At 35.1% G+C, this 21736-nt stretch overlaps 1 protein-coding gene across 2 annotated transcripts; it reads right to left on the bottom strand.

The window, feature by feature from the left end:
* Positions 1-697: 697 nt before the first annotated feature.
* LOC138307683 (tetratricopeptide repeat protein 14-like) lies at positions 698-19895 on the bottom strand. 2 transcript variants are annotated; one of them, XM_069248515.1, is made up of 15 exons: positions 19781-19895; positions 16608-16758; positions 15901-16022; positions 12571-12647; positions 11853-11975; positions 11448-11532; positions 10933-11024; positions 10434-10471; positions 9881-10021; positions 9693-9764; positions 9272-9391; positions 8287-8409; positions 7704-7818; positions 7017-7171; positions 698-6578 (listed from the first exon to the last, which is right to left on the bottom strand). In XM_069248515.1, the coding sequence occupies exons 2-15, from the start codon at positions 16745-16747 to the stop codon at positions 3902-3904; spliced, it is 4080 nt and encodes a 1359-aa protein (XP_069104616.1). In that variant the 5' UTR covers positions 16748-16758; positions 19781-19895; the 3' UTR covers positions 698-3901. The 2 variants fall into 2 exon arrangements, with proteins under 2 accessions (XP_069104616.1, XP_069104617.1); XM_069248516.1 differs by lacking the exons at positions 15901-16022; positions 16608-16758; positions 19781-19895 and adding exons at positions 13415-14019; positions 14368-15843.
* Positions 19896-21736: the final 1841 nt, after the last annotated feature.

The following is a 21736-nucleotide window of genomic DNA, read 5'->3' on the forward strand; positions in this document are numbered from 1 at the left end:
TATGTTAGAAATGCTGCTTTTTTATTATAATGAAGAAAATAATTATGAAATTAGGATGAAATTAGGAAAATAATGTGTATTAGATTGAATTAAATTGGTTTCATACATACTGAATATATTGCATGTTGGCGTTCGCTGTGTTAGAATGTGTACAAACTGTTTGGAGCTTTTGATCGAGATTTAACGAAACAATATGTGAGGAAATGCCCGCCTTTTCTATTTTCCTCTCATTGACTTTAATGTAATATGCAATACCTGCTTTACACTCACATTATATATATATATATATATATATACACGCCTAAGGTAGGCTAAGTGACATAACACGTCACATGATGCCTTTTTAGGATTTGTCAATTGTACTTCAACACAACGCTAACCACAATCTGAATTTAATAGCGACTGACACATCTTACATCATCTCTTGTACGTTCACAACGAGTAACAATCTTCTATGCGGGAGACGACGCTGAACAGTTTCACTATTGGGGCGGAAAAGCCGTTGTAATACTGAAATCCAAATCCGAGATATTAAATTTACAACAGATATCTTTCTATTATAGCAGGAATACTAGATTCCCCCGTGATTAGGTATTATTCATCACCGAAGTGGAAAATACTTGTTATATCATGATCACTCTATCCAGACAGAGGTGATATGATATGATAAGACAAATTAAAGACGAGACAACAAATCTTGTTTGTTATTTTTAATCATGATAATTCGAATTTCACTCGTGAAATACAATATTTACAGTTACAAAAACACATGTAACTATTCACACATATATGAATTTAACAGCACATCCAAATGTAAGCATGGATTTAACTACGAGGGAACAAATTAATTCATATTTCTGGATAGATAGATCTCTACCATAGCAACAACATTTGCCATTTAAGGACTGATCTCAGATATTATTTTGTAACTGCCCCATGAACAGATACCGTGTTAGATAATGCTGATGCAGTCGCTACTACCTATACAGTAATCTGCAATACGTTAAGTTTTACTGCTGGATAATCGAACTTTGAACACGATTAAAATTGCTATTGGTATTTCGTCAGAGATGGGATATAGAAATAAATGGTACAGTTTTCGGTGTGTATTCATATTTGCTAAATCTATATAAACCTAGTGAACAGCACAAAATCACCGGTGGGGCAGATCGTTAAGGATTTTTATTGGTCATCTTGCTGCTGAAGATAAATAATGTGTTACAGCTATTGTGAAAAATGTATACATGTATGTGTTGAGTCTGTATTAGGGCACAACAGTGCGAACAAGTATATGTATAAATACATGTAATATATGTTTGTTGGTATAGGAAAATGAGAAATGGAACAATTGTTTTAGTTGCACATATGTCGAATGCTACGGATATATATGTAGTGGTTTTTTTTTCCGTAATGTCTAAAGTCATGTAGTTCATAATGTAAGTGTGCCATACATATATGTATTTTTGAGGTTCCCAATTGATGATTGATACTGTACCTAGCGTCTCTTGTACACATACATGTAGGTAGTTATACTTTATCATTTTGATCCTATCTACAAATGTTACAGACTTGTCTGATTCTTTTTCAGTGCTCAGTTCTATGTCACTAAAATTTTAAAAAATTGTGATATCAAAATCAAGGAATATGTGATATAGCATATATATAAATGATTACATGTATGAATAACAGAGAAACCCTCTCATTTATTTTAAATTTGTAGATATATATTTGTGCTCAACTTTATGCCACAAGAATTTAAAAAAATATGATGTCATAATCAACAAATAGGTGACATAACATCAATAATATAAATGATTACATGTATGAATACAAGAGAAACTTAATTTAAAGTTATATACTAGTATCTATATTTGTACTTGTATGAATGAGTTTGGAGAATGAATGAAGCAAATCAAATGTGATGAATGAAAGCGATCGAGTAAAAGGAGTGAAAGAGACCTCCTGTGAGAGGCTATATGTTGTAAGAGGGATGAACCCAGGGTCCCAACCCTGGCATCCCTCTAATTTGCTGGGGGAAAAAATCAATTTTAAAACCTTAAAAAAAGAAAAAAGATCTATATAAACCTAGTGAACTGCACAAAATCACCGGTGGGGCAGATGGTTATGAACAATCACTGCGGTTTTAGCAACCTCATCAAAGTGACCTAGGGTGCACAAATTATTTGTATGCTGTACACAAACTTATTTTCGCGCGATATTAAAATTCGTGAATATAAACTGCCGGGAAAACTTTTCAACCACAAGTACAATAAAGCATTGTACCTGTAAATAGCTAAGTTGAACCGTCGTGAAAATAAATTGGTTTACAGCCATATTTTTTTTTTCAATTCCCTTTAAGCAAACCCTTTACCTGTAAGGTATAGCCAGAATCACCACAGCATCGCCCAACAGTATAAGTTAGTTTAACTACTGTAATGTTTCACAGTATTTTAATTGCAAGGTTTCTACAATGAGGAAAACACACTGTTAGTTAGCTAATGTATGCATATCTTACACATCGCCTCTGCATTACACTTATTAAATGGCAGCAAATCACAAGCAATTATTGAATCCAAAGTCGTTAAATAGTAAAAGTACAAAACCGGGACTTTTTACTTCGTAGGTTAAAAAATAAGACGCCCAACAATAATGTTAAAACCAAAATCCTGACTTTAAAAAATGATGTACCATCACAAAAAATACTTGTCCCTCTTAATGCAACCCAAACTGAGACAGCATTATCTTTGATAAGAGATGATGTATTACATGGCGTATATTTGAAAAAAGGATATCGGTTGTTCTGGAAGTTAAACACTGGTGTTGATGACATAACATATACAATATATTAACAGATGCAAGGCTCCTCACAGGAATAACATGTTGAATCATTATCATGCAAAAACGCCATGTAGTGATAACATTATTTGATGTGCCTCATGTATTATTCCTAAAATGCATTGGTATCACAACCATACAAACAAACTTAAACAAAATGCACATTTTGAACTCTTGCAAATCGACATTTCTTGCATATCAAATAATGACAAAAACAGCAATATGATCCGAGATAAACGAGCCCTTTACAAATGAAATGCCTTCCGGTGACAGCTAATAAAGGTGGGTTGAGCTTAGTTACATCAGGTATGCGATTATGACATGCAGAATGTTCCAGTCCCCGATTAAGTTAATTACCATGTATTGGTGCATGAAACCACTTTTCTTTGTAAAATCTCCGAAAATCAGATAAGTAACATTTTGAACATGTACATGTATCTTAATATTCCAATGTCATCTGTAAATCGCTAAATGAAAAGGTTCAATTGGAAGCATTCTTATTTCTGTCGTGTTAAGATGTTGATACAAGTTCACAGAAAGAATCAACGATAACTTTATGATGTGAAAAAAATGCTTATCTATACTTACTGTACCAGCAGAAAGAAACTTTACCAATAATAATTTATGGTACTAATTACATTTCGTCACGGCAAACAAGTTTTCCTTACTTGTATTAATCAATCTTAACACTTTGCTACTAGTACACAATGCCTTTTGCTACAACAGAATTTCATTAAAGTCATTTACAAACTAAAACCAAACCAGCTTTGAAATTTCCAAAATATCTCATAAAACATGTACCATGCAGAAAGCATGCAAAGCTTCACCAAACTCTTATATGAATTAATTGTTTAAATTAAATAACAACCGAAGAAGAAATGAAGAAGAGAACTTTGCAAAAAAAAAAAAAAAAAAAAAAAAAAAAATTGATGTCATTACCAGCAAGTTTCATCTGTGACCAGTTTCTAGATTCAGTCTTACATTTCCAGCATATGATTAACATATAAACTATGGCAATTATTCTGCCACAATAAATCAGTTCTCTGTGACCAGTCTGATAACAATCTCACACTTTTTCTGGTGTAGTTGCTTCATGAGCAGTTGCTTGCTCCTTTTTCTTCTCTTTTAGCTGACTTAAGAAGCTTTCGAGTTGATTCAGCACTTGTTTCTTTTTATATTCCTCTGCGAGAGTTAGAGGTGGTGGTTGGGGAGGTCCCCTTGGATCTTTAGTCTCTTGCTGAGACGTTGTCATCTCACCAAGGAGTGGCTGTTTGACTTTAGGGAACCTGGCACGTGTAAACTTAGGAGTGCCTTTGTCATATGGATCAACATAAGTGTGTGGTGATCGGTTCGACCAAGACTTCCTATAGCTATGGCCTTTCCTAGATGGTGAATACCTAGATTGTTTCTTCCTACTTGAACTACGGGAAGATGACGAAGAGAAGGACGATGACCGACTGCGAGATGATCTGGAGTCTGAAAAGCTGCGGCTCCTTGATCTTTTATTCTTGTGATAATTTTTGTAACCTTTCTTGTGGTCATAGTTGCCTCTTTCTTTGAACGAACCCCTAAATTTCCCTCTGCTTCTGTTTCCTCCCTGACCACGCTGTCGGAAATGTCTACCTCTATATCCACCTCTGCCTCTGTCTGATCCTCCACGTCCAGAGTTTCCACCAAAAAACTTGTTTTTCTGATGATCATCCGGTAGGTTTTTGTATTTATCATTTCCCGAATATTGTCCTCCTCTTGAATCACGAAATCCCTTCTTCTTTGATAGAGTTTCCTTCATCTTCCTGTAACGACCAGAACTAACATCAGGTAGATCGTCTTCATTATAACTGTCATAGGAACTCTCAGATTCAGATGAGGATTCGGAGCTATAACGCTTAGATCGTTTTGGGTCATCCTTTTGCTTAGAGTCTTTCCTGTATTTTGAGTCACTGCGAGAGTCTTTTTGTTTCAGTCTGTGTTCAGCCTTTTCTTTGTCAGGTGATGCTTTACGTTGTCGAGAACTTGAATGTGTTCCTCGACTACTAGCAATAGATCCCTCCCGACTTTCTCTGCTAGAGTGACCTTTGGGATTTTCATCAGACAATTTGGTGTCATTGAAATGGTCATTCTTGATGTGAATCCGTAATCCTTCCAAATCACGATTTGCTTGAGCCCGCTCTTTTTCCGTCATCTTTGGTTTCTCTAAATCTTTCTTGGCATCCATACTTTTACTTGGTTCATTTCCATCATTTCTATTTCCTTCAACCAAGACTTTCTTTTCAAATCCCTTTTCATCCATGCTTTCCTTTTGGGGCACAGTGTCAAATCGAGACTTCCTCCTCCTCTCGACATTTCTGTCTCCCTCCCCTGGACTATCCCATCTAGACTTAGTCATTTCTTCATTCGGTACGACCAGTAAAGACTCTTCATCCTTTGAAGATCCTGGGCCATCTGTTTGACCTTTTGACCGATTCCACCCTTCACCCTGATCATTCCTTCGGTCAAAGGTTTTTCCGAACTTTCCACCGCGTGGATTTTTAACATAATGTGTCTTATTGTATTGTGCCTGCTTACGCTTTCTATTTAGTTCCGTCTGAGTAGCTTGTTTCCATCTTTCGTATTTCATCTGTAGGTATCTTCTTTTGTGTTCCCCAGGAGACAAAGACTCGTCATTCATGGAATGTGGAGAACTTGACTTTGATCGTCCTCGCTTCTTTGATGGTAATTCCTTTTCACTAGATCTGCCAACATCTTGAGATTTTGAATCTGTTAAAAAATCGTCTTCACTAGTATATTTTCTGCTCTTCTCCTTTGAACCATATTTCCTATGATCTTTTCTATCAACATCATCTCTGTCATCAACGATGTCCTGTTCTTTCTCATACCCTTTTTTACCCTGTTCTTTCTCGTACCCCTTTTTATAATCTTGGTTTTTTTTCTCTCGTCGATCACGTGCACTCCCACTCTCACTGTATTGACCAGGTTTCCTTTCAAATGAACTATCTAGCCTGCTATCTCGGTCACTAAACTGATCATTCTTAGCTTCAAATGAACTATCAAATTTGCTGTCTCTATCACTGATATCCTCGTAATAATCCTTACTTTTTTGTTTATGCTGTGACCTCGATGACGATCGCTCTCTACTATGAGATTTTCTATGCTCCTTTTTACTCCTACTTTCTTCATACTCTCCCGACTTTTTCTTGCTTGATTCTTTGTACCTATTTTTGGAATGTCCTTTTTCTTTCACTTTATGTTTGGATGGATGTTTTGCCTTTGCACTCGAATCTTTCCCTTGTCTTTCCTCTTGATGATCCCCTTTAACGTCCGATTTACTTCTCTCCTCAGGTGGAGGAGTGGTTCGCCAATTGCCATCAGCACCAAATAGAAAGGAGGATGTATGGTCAACATTAAATGCTTGACTAGGCGATTCAATTTTGAATTTGTCTGCTGACCTGCGATCAACCCCTGCTTGGTAGTCCTCTTTTGATGAGACTGGATTCATGTATTTTCCTGCTTCTTTTTCCATTTGTTCTGAGTGACGGCGGTCTTTTTCTCTTCGCTGTGACTTTTGACCCTTTTGGGCTGATGAATCCTCACTGTCAGACGATGAACTACTGTCACTTGAACTCCCACTACTACTGCTGCTTCCACTGCTGCTGCTGCTACTGCTCGACTCTTGTGAACGACGCCGACGAGACTGGCTTCTGTCTTCATAGTAGTCCTCACTTCTTCTCCTTTTACTGTACTCTCTACAATACAGAAAACTGTTTGTCACAACCATTTCCATGTTTAAACAATTATATCTCTTTTCAATCATATTAATTGCTATCTTTCAATTATGACATCTTTAAGACTTATTACCATTCATATTTGTCTAACTACAGGAAAATCCGAGTAGGAACTACCTCCATTAAGAGACCATTTCCTCAATAAGACTACTTTCTTGGGTTCTCAAATCGCCAATATTTTAATGCAATTCAAACCTGTGTATACCGACCACTTTTCTATACAGACATTTTTTCTTTGTCCTTTGGATGTTCTTTATAGACAGGTTCAACTGTACTGGGTAAACAAGATGTCAGTCGTGATGTAAGACATGACGATTGAGTAAATAGGCTACATAGAAGTACAGACAGATGAAATGAACACTGGAGTATGCTGGTTACATGTCAGTATTAATTACATACCCATGCCTTGATCTGTCCTCCTGAATTAACTTCTTCAGAGTCCTTGATGTCTCCTTGTTCTGGTGCCTGTCTGAGAATTTATCCAGACTCCTATCAGGGGGTATGACCGGTGACGGAGATCGACCCCTCAGTGCTCTCTCACGCTCCTTCCGATCCTTAAATCAACAAAAACATGTACTTTGAATTCACACTTACTACTAATTGACTAAAATGTTTGTTTGTTGAATAACTGAAATTTGTTGAGCCTTTATTAAACTTCTATTCAATGACATTCAACCATTCTAGTCACATACACAAATGTCATGTACTTACATAGATAGTTTCAAGTTTAGTTGGGACGAACAAAATACACAAAAACAGACTTAAATATTGTTGGTTCAAGAATGAGGTTAAAGTCTTTCGTAAAACTCTCTACAGCTGTCGGAGCAGGAAACTTCGAAAATCCCATTCTCCATATTTTTTTCTAATATGGATAAGATAAAAAGTTGTATTACCAAGAAAGGAATTTTCTTAATGGGACCAACTAATAAAATGTGTTAGTTCCAGAAAACAAGATTATTGGAGACGGCGAAAATGTTTACTGATTCACTATGGTACACAACAAAGTTGATATTTGATCAAATTTATCAATGCATAAGCAGCATACTCGAAGAAACCTCTTTCGTATCTTAGGGTAACTCAGTGTACCTTTCTGACCATCATAAAACGAATCAGTTCCCGGACCTCCACAGACTCAGGTTGTAATAACATGGCTTTTCTGTACTGTTTCTCTGCTCCCTCAAAATCACTCCGGTCCTCTAAACTTTAAACAAAATAATGAAGACAGAATTCTGTCATTATTTTTACAAAAGACGAGCATGTAATTTAATGCTCAAATGAAGGATTCTGTTTATTTTGAGACAGCATCAATATCAACAAGCGTTAAGTGTCAGACTGAAAGAACGAATTTTCTAAAAAAATAATTCTTATAAACAAATGATTCAAAGAAATGTTCCTGTCCTCAGTGATTTTTAGGTACTTTGGTGCCAAATTTCCCAATTTACTTGCTTTAAGATGAAATGTAGTGTTTTCCCAATTAAAAACGTACAGGCCCCTGAAAGCATTGGTCTCTAATTTCCCTATAGAGCAGGTGGTAAATATACTATAATGAAGTTGATGAACAAGGGAGGGGAAGTAATTCCCAAATAATACTACTCTTTAACTGTTAACAATTAATTTTTAAGGGCAAATAATCACAGAGAATACTAAATAGTATATGTAGCATACTTACACCTTGGCCAATGCTAGAAGTGTTTCATAAAGGTATTTTCTTGCATTCTGATGACTGCTGTTGACTTCCAAAGCTTGCTCAAAGTCCTCAATGGCAAGATTGTAACTTTCGTTGTTGGCATACCTTGTAGAAATGAAAATCAGATCTCGAGATTATTCAAAAGCTTCAGATTAGAATACCAGTTAATATTTCTGGGTATCTTTCCATTACATATCTGGGGGTAAGTTGACGACGTGTAAGAAATGAAAACCTAATGATAAATTATTCACATTAAATCACGTTAGCCAAAATTGTCTCTCAATTACTAGCATTTATATCTCTGTAGGAAAATACATAGAATTATAATTTGCTCTGGTTGTAAGATTTGTTTGTCACATGTAAGTTTTATTGTGTAGTATTTCTATGAAGATTTAATCTACAAACCTCACAAAGTCAATTTAGCATAAGATAATAAGAAAAGAAAACTATCATATAAAATATATCTTTATGAGATCACCAAGACTTGAAAAGAAGGTATTTTTAGGAAAGTAACTTACACTCCAAATGAATGTTCATTTATACTGCATAGTTTTTGAGAGTTTAAAAATTGGGTTTTGTGGTAAAGGAATTAGAAACTAGACAAGTAAAATGGTACTTTTTGGAATTTGATTATAACACATCCTAGAAGGGAAAAATAAGTGTTATTTTTTTATATCCAACATTGCTATAACATATAAATTCCAAGAAAGTAAATTCAACATCATAATGAGACAGTTACTGAAATCCTTCATCTACTTCCTTTTAATATTTTGCCCTTAAAACATAAATCTCTTAGTAAGAATTATAACATACATTTATATTTAATAAAAAAAATATTAGAAGATTAAAACACTTTCTTTAATTAAATTGTTGACGTACTTACCTCAACCATTTGATCATTTGTATAAAGATTCATTTTCTGAAAAAAAAATTACAACATCCAGTTGAATTCTTTTGTTCAACTTACAGCGCCCCTCGGGCAACCAGAGCCTCCACATTTTTATTGTCGATCTGTAAGGCTTTGTTCAGGTACTGCATTGCTTCCACTTGCTTGCCTGCCTTGAACATGGCTACACCGTTCGCGACACTGCAAATCAATTTCATGAGGTTATGAGGCTTCATGAAACAAATATTCTGTCATGTAATACGACCACGTCAAAACAATCGCAAGACATGTACTAATACTACCGTGTCGCTACAAGAACATACTAATTATGACACCATAATCAATATACATGACATGATAATCTTAGTCAACCAAAACAACACATCCCAGCACGAAATGTCATGTCTTATATACACAAGTATATAATATGTATAGACAAAAATCAAAAGTTTCTAAGACATTTAATTAATCAAAGAAAAATGTTCTTCAAATTATAACTTACCTTTGATGTGCCCATTTCTGAGACTGGTACTTTCTCAGACTCTCAGCATATTCTTTTTCTGGAACCACTTTCCTTTTAAAATAAGAAATCATATTCTGATTAATGATCTGCCATTGATAGAACTAATTTCTCTAATATTGATACTGTTTTAGTTTGATGGAATATAAAGACATACGATCGAAGCCTACCTGTGAAGTCCGCGCATGATAGAAGTAGTCTCAGAGAGATGTAACTGTCCTAACAAACTTGACACATTTCCGGAATTGTTGAAGCCCAGGATGGAGTGAAGCAGTTCATCAAAAGCTAATCCTCGAATGTGTAACTTCCGTCTAAATCAAATTAAAATAATAGTATAGACAAAAAAAATTTCTCATGTCCAACAAAAATATTGTACCATGTATATCAATAGCTTTAGGATACATGTCATTTTCATTTCATATGTTGGTTGGTTTGGCTTTTCCACCGGTAAGTCCATATCACAATTTGGTTAGAAGTCATTTTTCTAACCCCATGATATGGGGGATCTGACATCCAACAGGGAGTCAGATTCTGTTAACTTATACATATTCTATGTTTCACACTCCAGGAAAATGATCTTACTGGTGTTTCTGTGGTATATCAGTCATAACATCAAAACAATAGGTTTTTTGCTAAAACAGGCAAAAATTGTTTCAAACCAACATTCAGACTCCAATAAGGTAATCCAACTTATTTTAATAGCGACTAAATTTCAGCACTTACCTGTAATGTACTGGAAAGTCGTCTTCATTAATTAAACCCTGAAATGTATTGATAGAATACTGAAAATGTTATTTTCATCTAATACAAAGGTGCATAAATTGATTATGAAAATTCCAACTAACTGAAGGTATCCCTTGTTTTAAAATCTATGTACTTCATACAATTACAATGTTCAACCTTCAGTGGAACCCACTTGATTTGAAATCAGATAAATTGAAATACTGCATAAAATGAACTATTATTCCTGTTCAAATATAGTAAATGTATCTGTCTTTTTACCTTGGTTATATTGAAATCTGTATAATTTGAAAGATTTCCCCAAGGACTCCAATTTAACAAAGTTCCACTTTAGATGTATGTCAATATCACTTTATCTTTATCAGTATGCACAATGCCATATAGCTATCTACAATAATACCACTATTAACATGTTCTTGCATCAGTGGAAAAGAATAAAGTATAGAAGACCGATTATTATGCAGTCATCCATTATACCGACCAATTTAATGTGGGACATTTCCTCTGGAAGTGACCGCTCGACCATGGACACAATTATCTTCTCGGTTTCCTGGTTCACGTTCAGGACCACGCCTTTGAAAGTTAATGAAGTAGCAGTGAGTTCAGGAATAAAACGTATACACTGTCAGGTGTAAATATATTTAGGTTGTGAACAACATCACACTTACATTTGAAGTGAACAAATCAGGTCATCTGAGTTTCAGACACCTATGGTTTGGGTAAAAGTACACCATAAAATCAATTAATAAAAGAGAATAAAATAATCCAAATGTAACATTTTACAACTAAACCTATGACATTGAACCTCTAACTCTCTCAATTCTTAATTTCCAATTTCTCCTGACCTTTTAACTTTTGATGACCTCTAATCTGACTTTTCAGATTTTAAAGTCTAAAGGTGATAAGCTAGCCATAGAAAACTTGAACTTGAAATCCAGAACCTTTGATTTTGAAGAATGCCTAACTTCTGACCTTGTGGTGACCTTATTTTCTTACCTCTGACCTTATCTTTGACCTGAAACCCTTCTATAGGGCTCTGGTTAGCAAACAGTCTTGGTAATTCCTTTACTGGACAGAAAGCCTAGAGAAGAAACAACATTGGTCAGTATTTGGTTTACATTGTACTGCACCATAAACATATAGTACATAGTAACTTCCTACCTAAACCATTACTTTCATGGTAACATTGTGTAGTATTGGTAGCCATGTTCTGAAAAAATACAATTATCTACAGAAAAGCAATGGTACTGTTGTTCCCCGTATTGGAGCATTGATATTTGAATGTGTTTTCCAGAGAAATAATGATACAGCATAATACTTCATATTTTTGTGTAACTTTCATATACAACATAAATGAAAGTAAAGAAGGTCAAATAAATGAGAATGTTCTTGTTTCCTTACCGTCATTTTGAGTTCATCAATGTCTCTGACCTTCCCACCGTCCATACATAACAGTGTAACTACGACTCCACTCTCCATCACAGAGGATACAATGCCGACCACCAAGTCCCGCTTCTCTAGACTCTGTCAAAACAGGAAACAGCATTTAACACTTCCAAAAATAGATTGATAGGGTGAAAAGGATCTCTGACAGAAATAATTATTCTTGAACTTAAAAATTTCGAGAAAGGAAAATCAAGATAAGTTCAGTTACATTATGTCACATTTTAGTTGGTTTTCAGAATATACGTCTATGAACAATGATGCAGGGCTGTGGTAAGACTTTGTAACAATAGATAGTAAATGTACATGTAACTAAGATCCAGAAATCTACCAAGTCCCAGTCTTGTCCAACTGCTCCACATGCAGCTCGAGGTCCAAACCTAAAGACAGAAGGCTAGTGGGAAAATGCCAAACACAGCCAAGTGGTATTTACTAACCTGTGTTTTAAGACATCTGTCTAATAAGACACATTTTTGCCTGTCCTTGGAGTGTCTTATTACACAGGTTTGACTGTACATATAAGTATGATTCAGAACTCCTATCAAGTTTAGTCCAGTCTTGTCCGACTATTCCACATGAAGCTGTATAGGTCCAAACCCTAAGATGGAAGGCTAGTGGAAAATGTCAAACACAGTCATGTTTGGAATATGAAGGTAGACAAATGCTTTGTACTTACATTGAAGAAATGTTCCCGGCAGTAGATGGGGGAAATACCCATGAAAGATTCAATAGGTGGCATCTTTGCAAATTTATCTAAAACAGAAAAGATTCAACACATTTATTCGCTTATAAATTATTATCTCTTATATTGGACAAGTTTATTACCCTTACAATATCTCATCACAAAAACTGGGAATACATCAAATCTTTCTATGATTTGAGAAATTTCCATATACACAGCTGGTAATTATTTTGGAAGAGAGTTTTGAAATGGAAGAAGATTTTGATAAATTAGAGCAGAAAAAGGAATTTCAAAAAGTGACTTTAACTGTGATGCAATCAATCAAAACTGATCTTATGCAAATTATATAAATCATATATCTGTTCCTAAAAATATTGCTTTATTGTTGTGGACGGTCAATGAAATTAGCTTCCCAAATTCAGATTTCTCTAGTTTGATTTGAAGACGATGATCACTTGATCGATTACATTGAGATAAACACAATGAAGTTAGGAACCCTGAAGTAAGGCAGATGTTTTACAGTACAAAACTCTCTCTATGTAACTATTTTCGTTTTTTGATTATTTTTTTTAAAAATGTTTTCACAATTTCAATTATATTGTCTCAAAAAGGTTATCTGGTATGTACATCAAATTTTGAATTAATACACATTCAGAATCCTGCAACATCTATTACAAAACATAATTTCTTCAAATAAGTGAAATGTTCCATTAATATTCAAGTCATGCAATTTTCAGCATTTAGAAAGTGATCATTTTTGTCATTTATTAGTGTTGAGTGAAAACCACAGCTGTAAAATCAAGATGAAAATAAAAACAAATGCTATCACCACACATACCTAAAATCATAATTTGAAGATACAATCTACAAACTGCATCAAGTCGCAACTTGTGGCTCAACTTGGATAAGAATGACATTTGTTTATTTGAAAATGTCGCACAACAATGGATGAGAATAATGAAGTTGAAGCAACATCACATCTTCCTTAAGCTTGATACTAAAGACGCTTGACTTTATTTGCTTGTGATGCTAATGAATAAATTGCATGCTGAGGTGATTCTTCAGTGAATGAAAGTCTCTAGTTGTTCTATAAGAAAATTTAATCCATACTCTTCTGACACCTCCGCTTGTAATTCATGAATTGTGATAAAGATCCAACATCTCTATACCCAAAATTTCCTCAACATCAATCAATGATTCTTGTACAGAGTACACCTTTGTCCAATTCTACATTTGTCAAACCATGATTTGTAGGCACTTGAATTGTTGCCTCTGAAAAGGCACCTTCTTTTAAATTGGTGCATGCTGTATGGATAAGATTTCATTACCAATACTGAAGCAATTGACTTTTGATAACAACATGGATATCGCCAGTCAAGCTTTTTTTTGCGGCCATTGAAAAGCATAAACGCTATTGTTCATGTTTCTTGTCTTTCATCAAAACTGAAAAAGAAACAGAGTTTGTACATTATCACAAAGCACATATGGACAATAGTGAACTCTTTTTAGATATATATAATATATTTTACTAATATCAATTTTATGTTGATTATCTATATTTTAAGAATACATTATGTTTTCATTTATTGACTAAATGTTAACTTTCTATATTCTATGTTATTTTTATGATTAATTCTAGAGGATGAACAAGGTTAACTATGCACCATAAAATATGTTGCACTACAATACATTTTGAATTACTAGTCATATCAAACATCATACAGTGTACATAGCAATTAATTATTTCAGCTTAAATAAATGTTAAATTAATTAGATGAAAAATTCACTTACCTTCAGTTTGTATTAGAATTATTTTTCTGGTGACATTTTCTAACTTCAAATATCGCTGAAGAAATTTTGTTTTCTAAAATAATGCAAGGATATCGTCTTCAAACATCTACATCCAAGTCATCAGGATTGGATGATCTCCACACTCTGATAAATTATCTTTGTCAAAGCAGATGCCAGTCTTCAGATTATTCCTGATATTCTGTGACATCTTCTCTTTCTCGTATGTCCAGCTTCAATGTACCAACTCCTATAATTTTAGCAGGTAATAGCTCAAGTGGCAGAACTGTATCCATGAAAAGCATTTTTATTCATTTATTTCTTTCCATGCTTTATTTTTCCAATTATCCTAAAACTGAAACCTCTTTTATTCAAATCTGCATTACAAAAGTCCCGCAGTTTGGCATGTTCTTCGTCCTTTTCAGCACAATTTGCTATTTCAATTACAATTGCTTTTTCTTCAAACTCTCTTCATTCTTCAATGGATATGATAAATGGAGTCAATGATATAGAAAGAATTAGTGAAATCACTGCAAACAGAAAAGGAAAATGTGATATCAATCAATATTATACAGTAAATAAGTCATATCTTCACTACTTGTGTTGCTTTTTTATACTATATTACAGATAATAAACTTGCAATAAATATTTTTCATAAAATTTGTTTTCTGATATTTCTTCAAAGATCTATTTCATTTTTGTCCATTGTTTTGGTAGAAATTTAGCTAAAAATTATATTCATTAATAATAGCACACAAGTTCGAATTCATAAATGTTCAAAATTTAACATACCTGCAATCAGTTGAATCTGCAAACTCTTTGTGAACATGCCATCATTAAAAAGACGTGCAGAAAACGGAAAAGATGAGACTCGCAATCTCATTTTCATCACAAATAATACGACAGTGATAAATAAGATGTATACATATATCTCATCATTTTAACAAATACTTTCAACTGTGTTTTCTCTTCATGTCTTTTTCTTTTCTGTTAATTTTTTAACAATGAACCCATCCCGGATGTGCACTGTATTATGAGGCATAAGAACTGGTTGATTGGATAAAGCAGGATTAAAGGATTTAGTTTAACACAAAACCAGGTTTGATTTTTGTTTCTGCTCTGCTCATTACAATTGGAAATTTTGTAAAAATAACCTGTACAATCCAATGGAGAAAATAGATACAATTGTGATATATACTCTGTATCTTAGATTGTCATTTTTTTTATATAAAATGAAATCTTTAGATAAAGCTGTGTATGATTACACCATTATGATTATGCCATGTTGTCTATTGAAAGTTTTACCAAAGCCCCGAACACCAAATTTACACACAAGACTATTCGCAACCGAAATATTACGGAAAAAATAACCGGATGACGATTAATTGTTGGCTAATCATGCAATCATTAAGGCACTGTTGACCAACCAGAAACATCTTGCATGTACGTAAGCTGGCTCCAAAATTCAGTAGAGAAATCATTTATATTGAAAGTCTACATTTTGTTGTTGATGTTGCATATAAAATAACTAATTACCATCCTCATCTATCTTGCTGTTATCTGTCCGAGCTTCATCTTCTTTCGGATCATTTGGGGTAAACAGCATATCAGACTTTCGAGCAATGAACCGTCGTAGTTTCTGCTGAAAGTCGTCATCTCTGCAACAATTCATTTTCATGTTATCTTAAAAGAAGGTTCAATTACAATTATAAATTTATACTGGTTTTCTTTAGGGAGGATGCAGTCTGTGCAGTCCAGATCTACGATAGACACATGTCTTAAGGTCAAAGGTTGATCTTAATATAATAAGACAAGATTATTAAGTCACATGGAGATCCAAGCTAGTTTATTTTGATCCTGTACATGTAAAGATACCGAAAGTATCCACAAGCTGAAAGGTTAACTGCACTCACTTTTTTCTTGTCTTTTTTTCTCAGGTTTTCATACTGATGCCACAAACAATATTTCTTTAATACATGCCAATGTGTTGAAGTGAATAAAATACTGTAGGCACATACACACAAATTACTTTAATAATATTAACAAGCATGTACTCTTATAAAAGACTAAGAAATCAATCATGTTAATTTGTTATCCCTGCTTCATACACTATGCATATTTCCAAGAATACAATATTTATGAATGCTTCATTATTTCATCCACACCTGAAGACAGTTTCAAGACACATTTGAACTCTTCTTATACAAAGTTTTAGGTGTAAATGAGTTAATTAATTAACTTACTGGATTTCCTGGGGTCGAGGCCTATATCGAGACAGGTAATCCACCACAGTCTGTGGTATTCGTTGGTCCTCCACATGGAGATATCGTACCAGATCTGCTCCATGATATTGTACAGAATTACCTAGGAGGTTAGTATCCATTTCTATGGATCCTGAAAAGAGAATTAAGAACATATTTTTGGTTCAACAAAAGAAAAGTGTGCTGATAATGTGATTTCCATTTGAACACACACACCCCGTCCCCAACAATCTCTAAATCTGTTTGTATATTGGAAACAGTAGTATGATAATAAGATATGCACAATTTTATTGTTCTTGCAGTAATAACAGCGCAGCTATTTGTGGAGCCAAAGGCCACGTAGAGCAAAGCTCTACTAACCATAACACATGTATGAACATAAAGATTTCAATACATTCCATGCCAGTACCCCTAGGGCTTTGAAATCGTGTTCCGCAGGAAAAGTCTCGCGTCTCTATGAAATAACCCTTCGGAAATGAGAGTCGACAGTCAGCAAAAAAAAAAAAAGGCTGACCAGTCGACTCTCATGTTATGGGAGTACCAAAGAAGCATGCTCTGTCAATACTCCCATAACATGAGAGTCGACTGGTCAGCCGTTTTTTTATCGGACGTTATTTTGCTGACTGTCGACTCTCATTTCCGAAGGCCTATTTCTTTGATGCAGCTTCCGACGTCAGATGAAGGCGGAAGGAAAAGTGCAATAATATCAATATTTCTTGCTCTAACAGTGATAACATTGATGTGTACTTACAGTTTAGGTATTAATTATCCGATTTATCCAGGAAACCCATAATTTGTGGCCTCATAAAATTAGTATTTTAGCGGATTAGATATGATGAATCCCTTCCGTAACATTTTGACCTAGTTTTAAATATGGCGGCTGGTTACTACAAAAAACGGAACGTGAATTCAAGCGGGCAGAATGCAAGTAAAAGTAAAGGCAGATCAAGCGTTTTGGGGACTTTGCAATTCGTTTTTTCTATTTACCGGGCGGATCGCTTTCATCATGAAGTTTTGTCTGGGTCATGAAAGTTTACGTTAGGAGATGTAAATATTTGTTTTAGATGGATTTTACGGCTGATTTTGTCAAAAACAAGAGGCCCAGAGGGCCTGTATCGCTCACCTGGTTTTTTGTTAGTAATTATCACAAGACTCTGACAATTAGAAAAATAAGCAAAATTGACTCCCAAAGTTTAATTTTGAATCACAACCATACAATGATGCTATTGATACCATACAAATATGCTATTCAATACATAGGTTCAGAGACAAAGTAATTTATATGAAAATAGTAGCCTAATTGACCTTTTTGACCTCGCATATATTGCTGTTTAAGGCCAGGGGGTAAGCCCTATCATTTTTACAATTTCAAATCCCAACCCTATAAGGATGCTACCATTGCATTATAAGTGCTCTTCCATTCTTAGTTGCAGAGAAGAAGTCGTTTATATAGAAATAGCTAAATTGACCCCTTTTAACCCCACCCTTCAGGCCCCCGGGGGTCAGCCCCATCATTTGCAAAATTTTGAATCCAAACCCTATAACGATGTAACCATTGCATTATGAGCGCAATCCCATGTGTTAAGTTGCAGAGAAAAAGTCATTTATATGGAAATTGACCACTTTTGACCCCGCCCCTCAGGTCCCGGGGGGTCGGCCCTATCATTTGCTCAATTTGGAATCCCCAGCCTACAAGGATGCTACCATTGCATTATGGGTGCTATACCATGCTTAGTTGCAGAGAAGAAGTCGTTTATATGGAAATAGCCAAATTGACCCCTTTTGACCCCGCCCCTCAGGCCCCCGGGGGGTCAGCCCCATCATTTGTACAATTTTGAATCCTCACCCTATAAGGATGCTACCATTGCATTATGGGTGCTATCCCATGCTTAGTTTCAGAGAAGAAGTTGTTTATATGGAAATAGCCAAATTGACCCCTTTTGACCCCGCCCCTCAGGCCCCCTGGGGGTCAGCCCCATTATTTGTACAATTTTGAATCCCCACCCTATAACGATACTACAATTGCATTATGAGTGCTATCTCATGCTTAGTTTCAGAGAAGAAGTCGTTTATATGGAAATAGCCAAATTGACCCCATTTGACCCCGCCCCTCAGGCCCCCGGGGGGTCAGCCCCATCATTTGTACAATTTTGAATCCCCACCCTATAAGGATGCTACCATTGCATTATGGGTGCTATCCCATGCTTAGTTTCAGAGAAGAAGTTGTTTATATGGAAATAGCCAAATTGACCCCTTTTGGCCCCGCCCCTCAGGCCCCCGGGGGGTCAGCCCCATCATTTGTACAATTTTAAGTTAGTAGCCCATAAGGATGCTACCAGTCAAATTTCGTTGAAATCCGACCAGCGGTTATGGAGAAGAAGTCGATTGTTGACGGACGCCGGACGACGGACGCCGGACGCCGGACGCTGCGGTATCCCATAAGCTCACCTCGATCCTTTGGACCAGGTGAGCTAAAAATTGTTGATTTATGAAAAAGAGGTAGGTATTTGACATTGATGGCGATTTAAATATGATTTAAACGTTTTATATTGTCACAATCCAAACTTTGAAAATGTTACCCTCAGCATCGGGTAAATGGCCTATCGGAAGTTAGAGGTTAGACACGACGTAATGTTCCAAAAGTGTCTCGTCGTGCTATACCTCTTACATTGTTGGAGTAGCTCTGTCAACTGAGTGAGAGAAACCGTATTTAATACTATGTACAAGCCACACCAACCCGCTCTTTTTACATTAACATGTAGCTGCGTTCGTCTGAGGCTTTGTCATAAAATTTATAATATTAATACCAGGATTAACAACTTAAACTGTAGTCATTGTTTTTGGAAGTGATAAAATTCTTAAAAAAAAAAAAAGACGCGCGATGGATTTAAAATGGGACGAGTTGAATTGAAATTACAGGCAACTTTTTAAATTACAGTCCAGCCGGTTTTTTTCATAATTACTTGGAGTAATATTAATTTCTCTTTTGATTTAAAGTTTCACAGTAGTTTAAGTATCGATGGAATAACAAGCATCAACCATAAAATGGCATAATGAAAATTTTGGAGATCCGGTCGCCAGGCAGGAGATTCTTGGTCATCAAAATATGACAGTGTCCATTACATTTCATTATAAATAAAACACAAAATATGAACCTGTATCCTCTGCTACGCAGATATGATGTCGACAATCGATGCAATATGACCACAATGTCCTTTTCAAATAACATGAATAACAACAAATTCACATGGAGCCATTTTATCCTAGAACATCTTATTTTATACCTCTAAAATTAGAGAGCTCTCATTTATTTATTTCTGGATTACCTCCCTTAGACCGACTTCATCGGTGGACGGACTGCCAAGGGCTTGTCTTATTTTTTTCGGGACATCCTTGTTTCAAAAAGCACAGTTTATCACTTTTATTTCAATTACGCATCTTCTAGTTAATACTATTTAAAATATTATTCCAACTACATGCATATACTAGTAGAAATCTAATGTGTACACTTTTACGGTACAGTACAGTAATGAAAAAAGTACAGTACATGTACGTACAGTACAGAATTTATTAATTAAGAAGCAAAACTAACGATAACATTCCTGAATAAAAATGATTGTTCATAAAAGTAACTGTGACATTTCTCATAAGTTATATTCTTTCCTGTTAATTACTATCTCTTTTTAAACTTGAAAAAAAAATGAAATTAAAAAAAAATCTGGAAACGACGTCGTGCGACAACCCTAAAAACACTATAGACTATTTCAAAACACGGAAAACCGAATCGGATAAACTAGAAAGTGTTTTAAATTTCCTTAAATGAATTCAAAAATGTATCATGTCTAGACATTTATTAATTCATTAATCAAATCAAATTTAGGAGGTGTCTCAAACCTGCTGAAACACATGGCTGGACCGGGCATTTTTCAAAGCTCTCTATTTATAAATGGTCTTAGAGCACTCTGATGGGTCCATAATTATATAAACTGTACAGTAACTAATTCTCAGATCACTGTGTTAAGTCGAGTATGATTTCAACCATTTTTTTATCTAGACCTCTAAAACGTCTTAAAATGGTCAAAGGGCACTCTGGTGGATCCATACACGTACACGTATACAAACTTTTTAGGACTTAAGTAATTTTCAGATCTATGTGGTATATTTCGGATTTTAGAAACTGGGTGTCTGAGGGTAGATAAATTTGTAAGAGGCTTTTTAAGAAAACTGATTGAGTTTATCTTTATTTCTCTTATTATTAGCCCAATGCCCTATATCATAATGCCACAAACGGTTCAGAACTCGGTGTGAAAGAAATAATTTCTTATTCAAATAAGTTCCGCGAGATACAAATGTATCTGTATTTTCCGAATACCGAGATTTGAAATAAAAGGAATCGATTACACGCATTGGCTCCCTTTCCTTTATTGGGTTTATCAATCACAGTCTAGCAAAGATTTCCGTTGAAGACTACAGGGAGAGCTACCCCTAACATCAAAGCCACACAGTCAACCACAGTGTACTGTTATAAGGCTCTTTTGATGTACATCAAATGACTAAATTACCTGTTCTATTCTGTCGCCCTCAGTTACTATGAGATAGTCCAGGGGTGTAGAGATCGTAAGTGATCGGAACCCCTGGAATATCGAGGATGCAAGTTTCGCTGTGAAGTATCAGTAATGGAATGCAAAGAATGCTATTCAGGACCATTTTCCGGGTTAATTAGTCTTTAGAAGAGTTGACAATGAATTTTACACGTTTACGAATCAAGGATGTAACAGATTAAATGATAAACTTGTTAATGAAATAATTAGTTGGGTTTTTTTCTCATTTGTTAGAGGCAGGAACTGTCAACTAATTAAGCGAACTGAAATTAAATTTCAGTATAGATTGACTATTCGTAGGTTCCCGATGACTAACTGTATCGTATTCATGCAGGTCCGTGCGTACTGCTATCATTCATTTAGCTATAACAATGAATTTGTCGAAATAAAAATTAAAAAAAAAAATTGTCTTGGAGGTAACTACATTTGTATGTCTTTGAGGATGTGGATCGTGTCCGCACTTCATTCCAGTCGGAAAATGACTCTCCAATATTAGTAAAGGATTTTTAA

Source organism: Argopecten irradians, chromosome 14, assembly GCF_041381155.1.
Source record: "Argopecten irradians isolate NY chromosome 14, Ai_NY, whole genome shotgun sequence".
Lineage (NCBI taxonomy): Eukaryota > Metazoa > Mollusca > Bivalvia > Pectinida > Pectinidae > Argopecten > Argopecten irradians.

Excerpts from the sequence above, each read along its gene's own strand:
- LOC138307683 (XM_069248515.1), bottom strand. The coding sequence starts at position 16,747 with ATGGATACTAACCTCCTAGGTAATTCTGTACAATATCATGGAGCAGAT. Across the intron at positions 12,648-15,900 it reads CAGCAAGATAGATGAGGATG|ATAAATTTGCAAAGATGCCA; the intron begins GTAATTAGTTAT and ends TTTCTGTTTTAG. Across the intron at positions 11,025-11,447 it reads GGTCAAAGATAAGGTCAGAG|GCGTGGTCCTGAACGTGAAC; the intron begins GTAAGAAAATAA and ends TAACTTTCAAAG.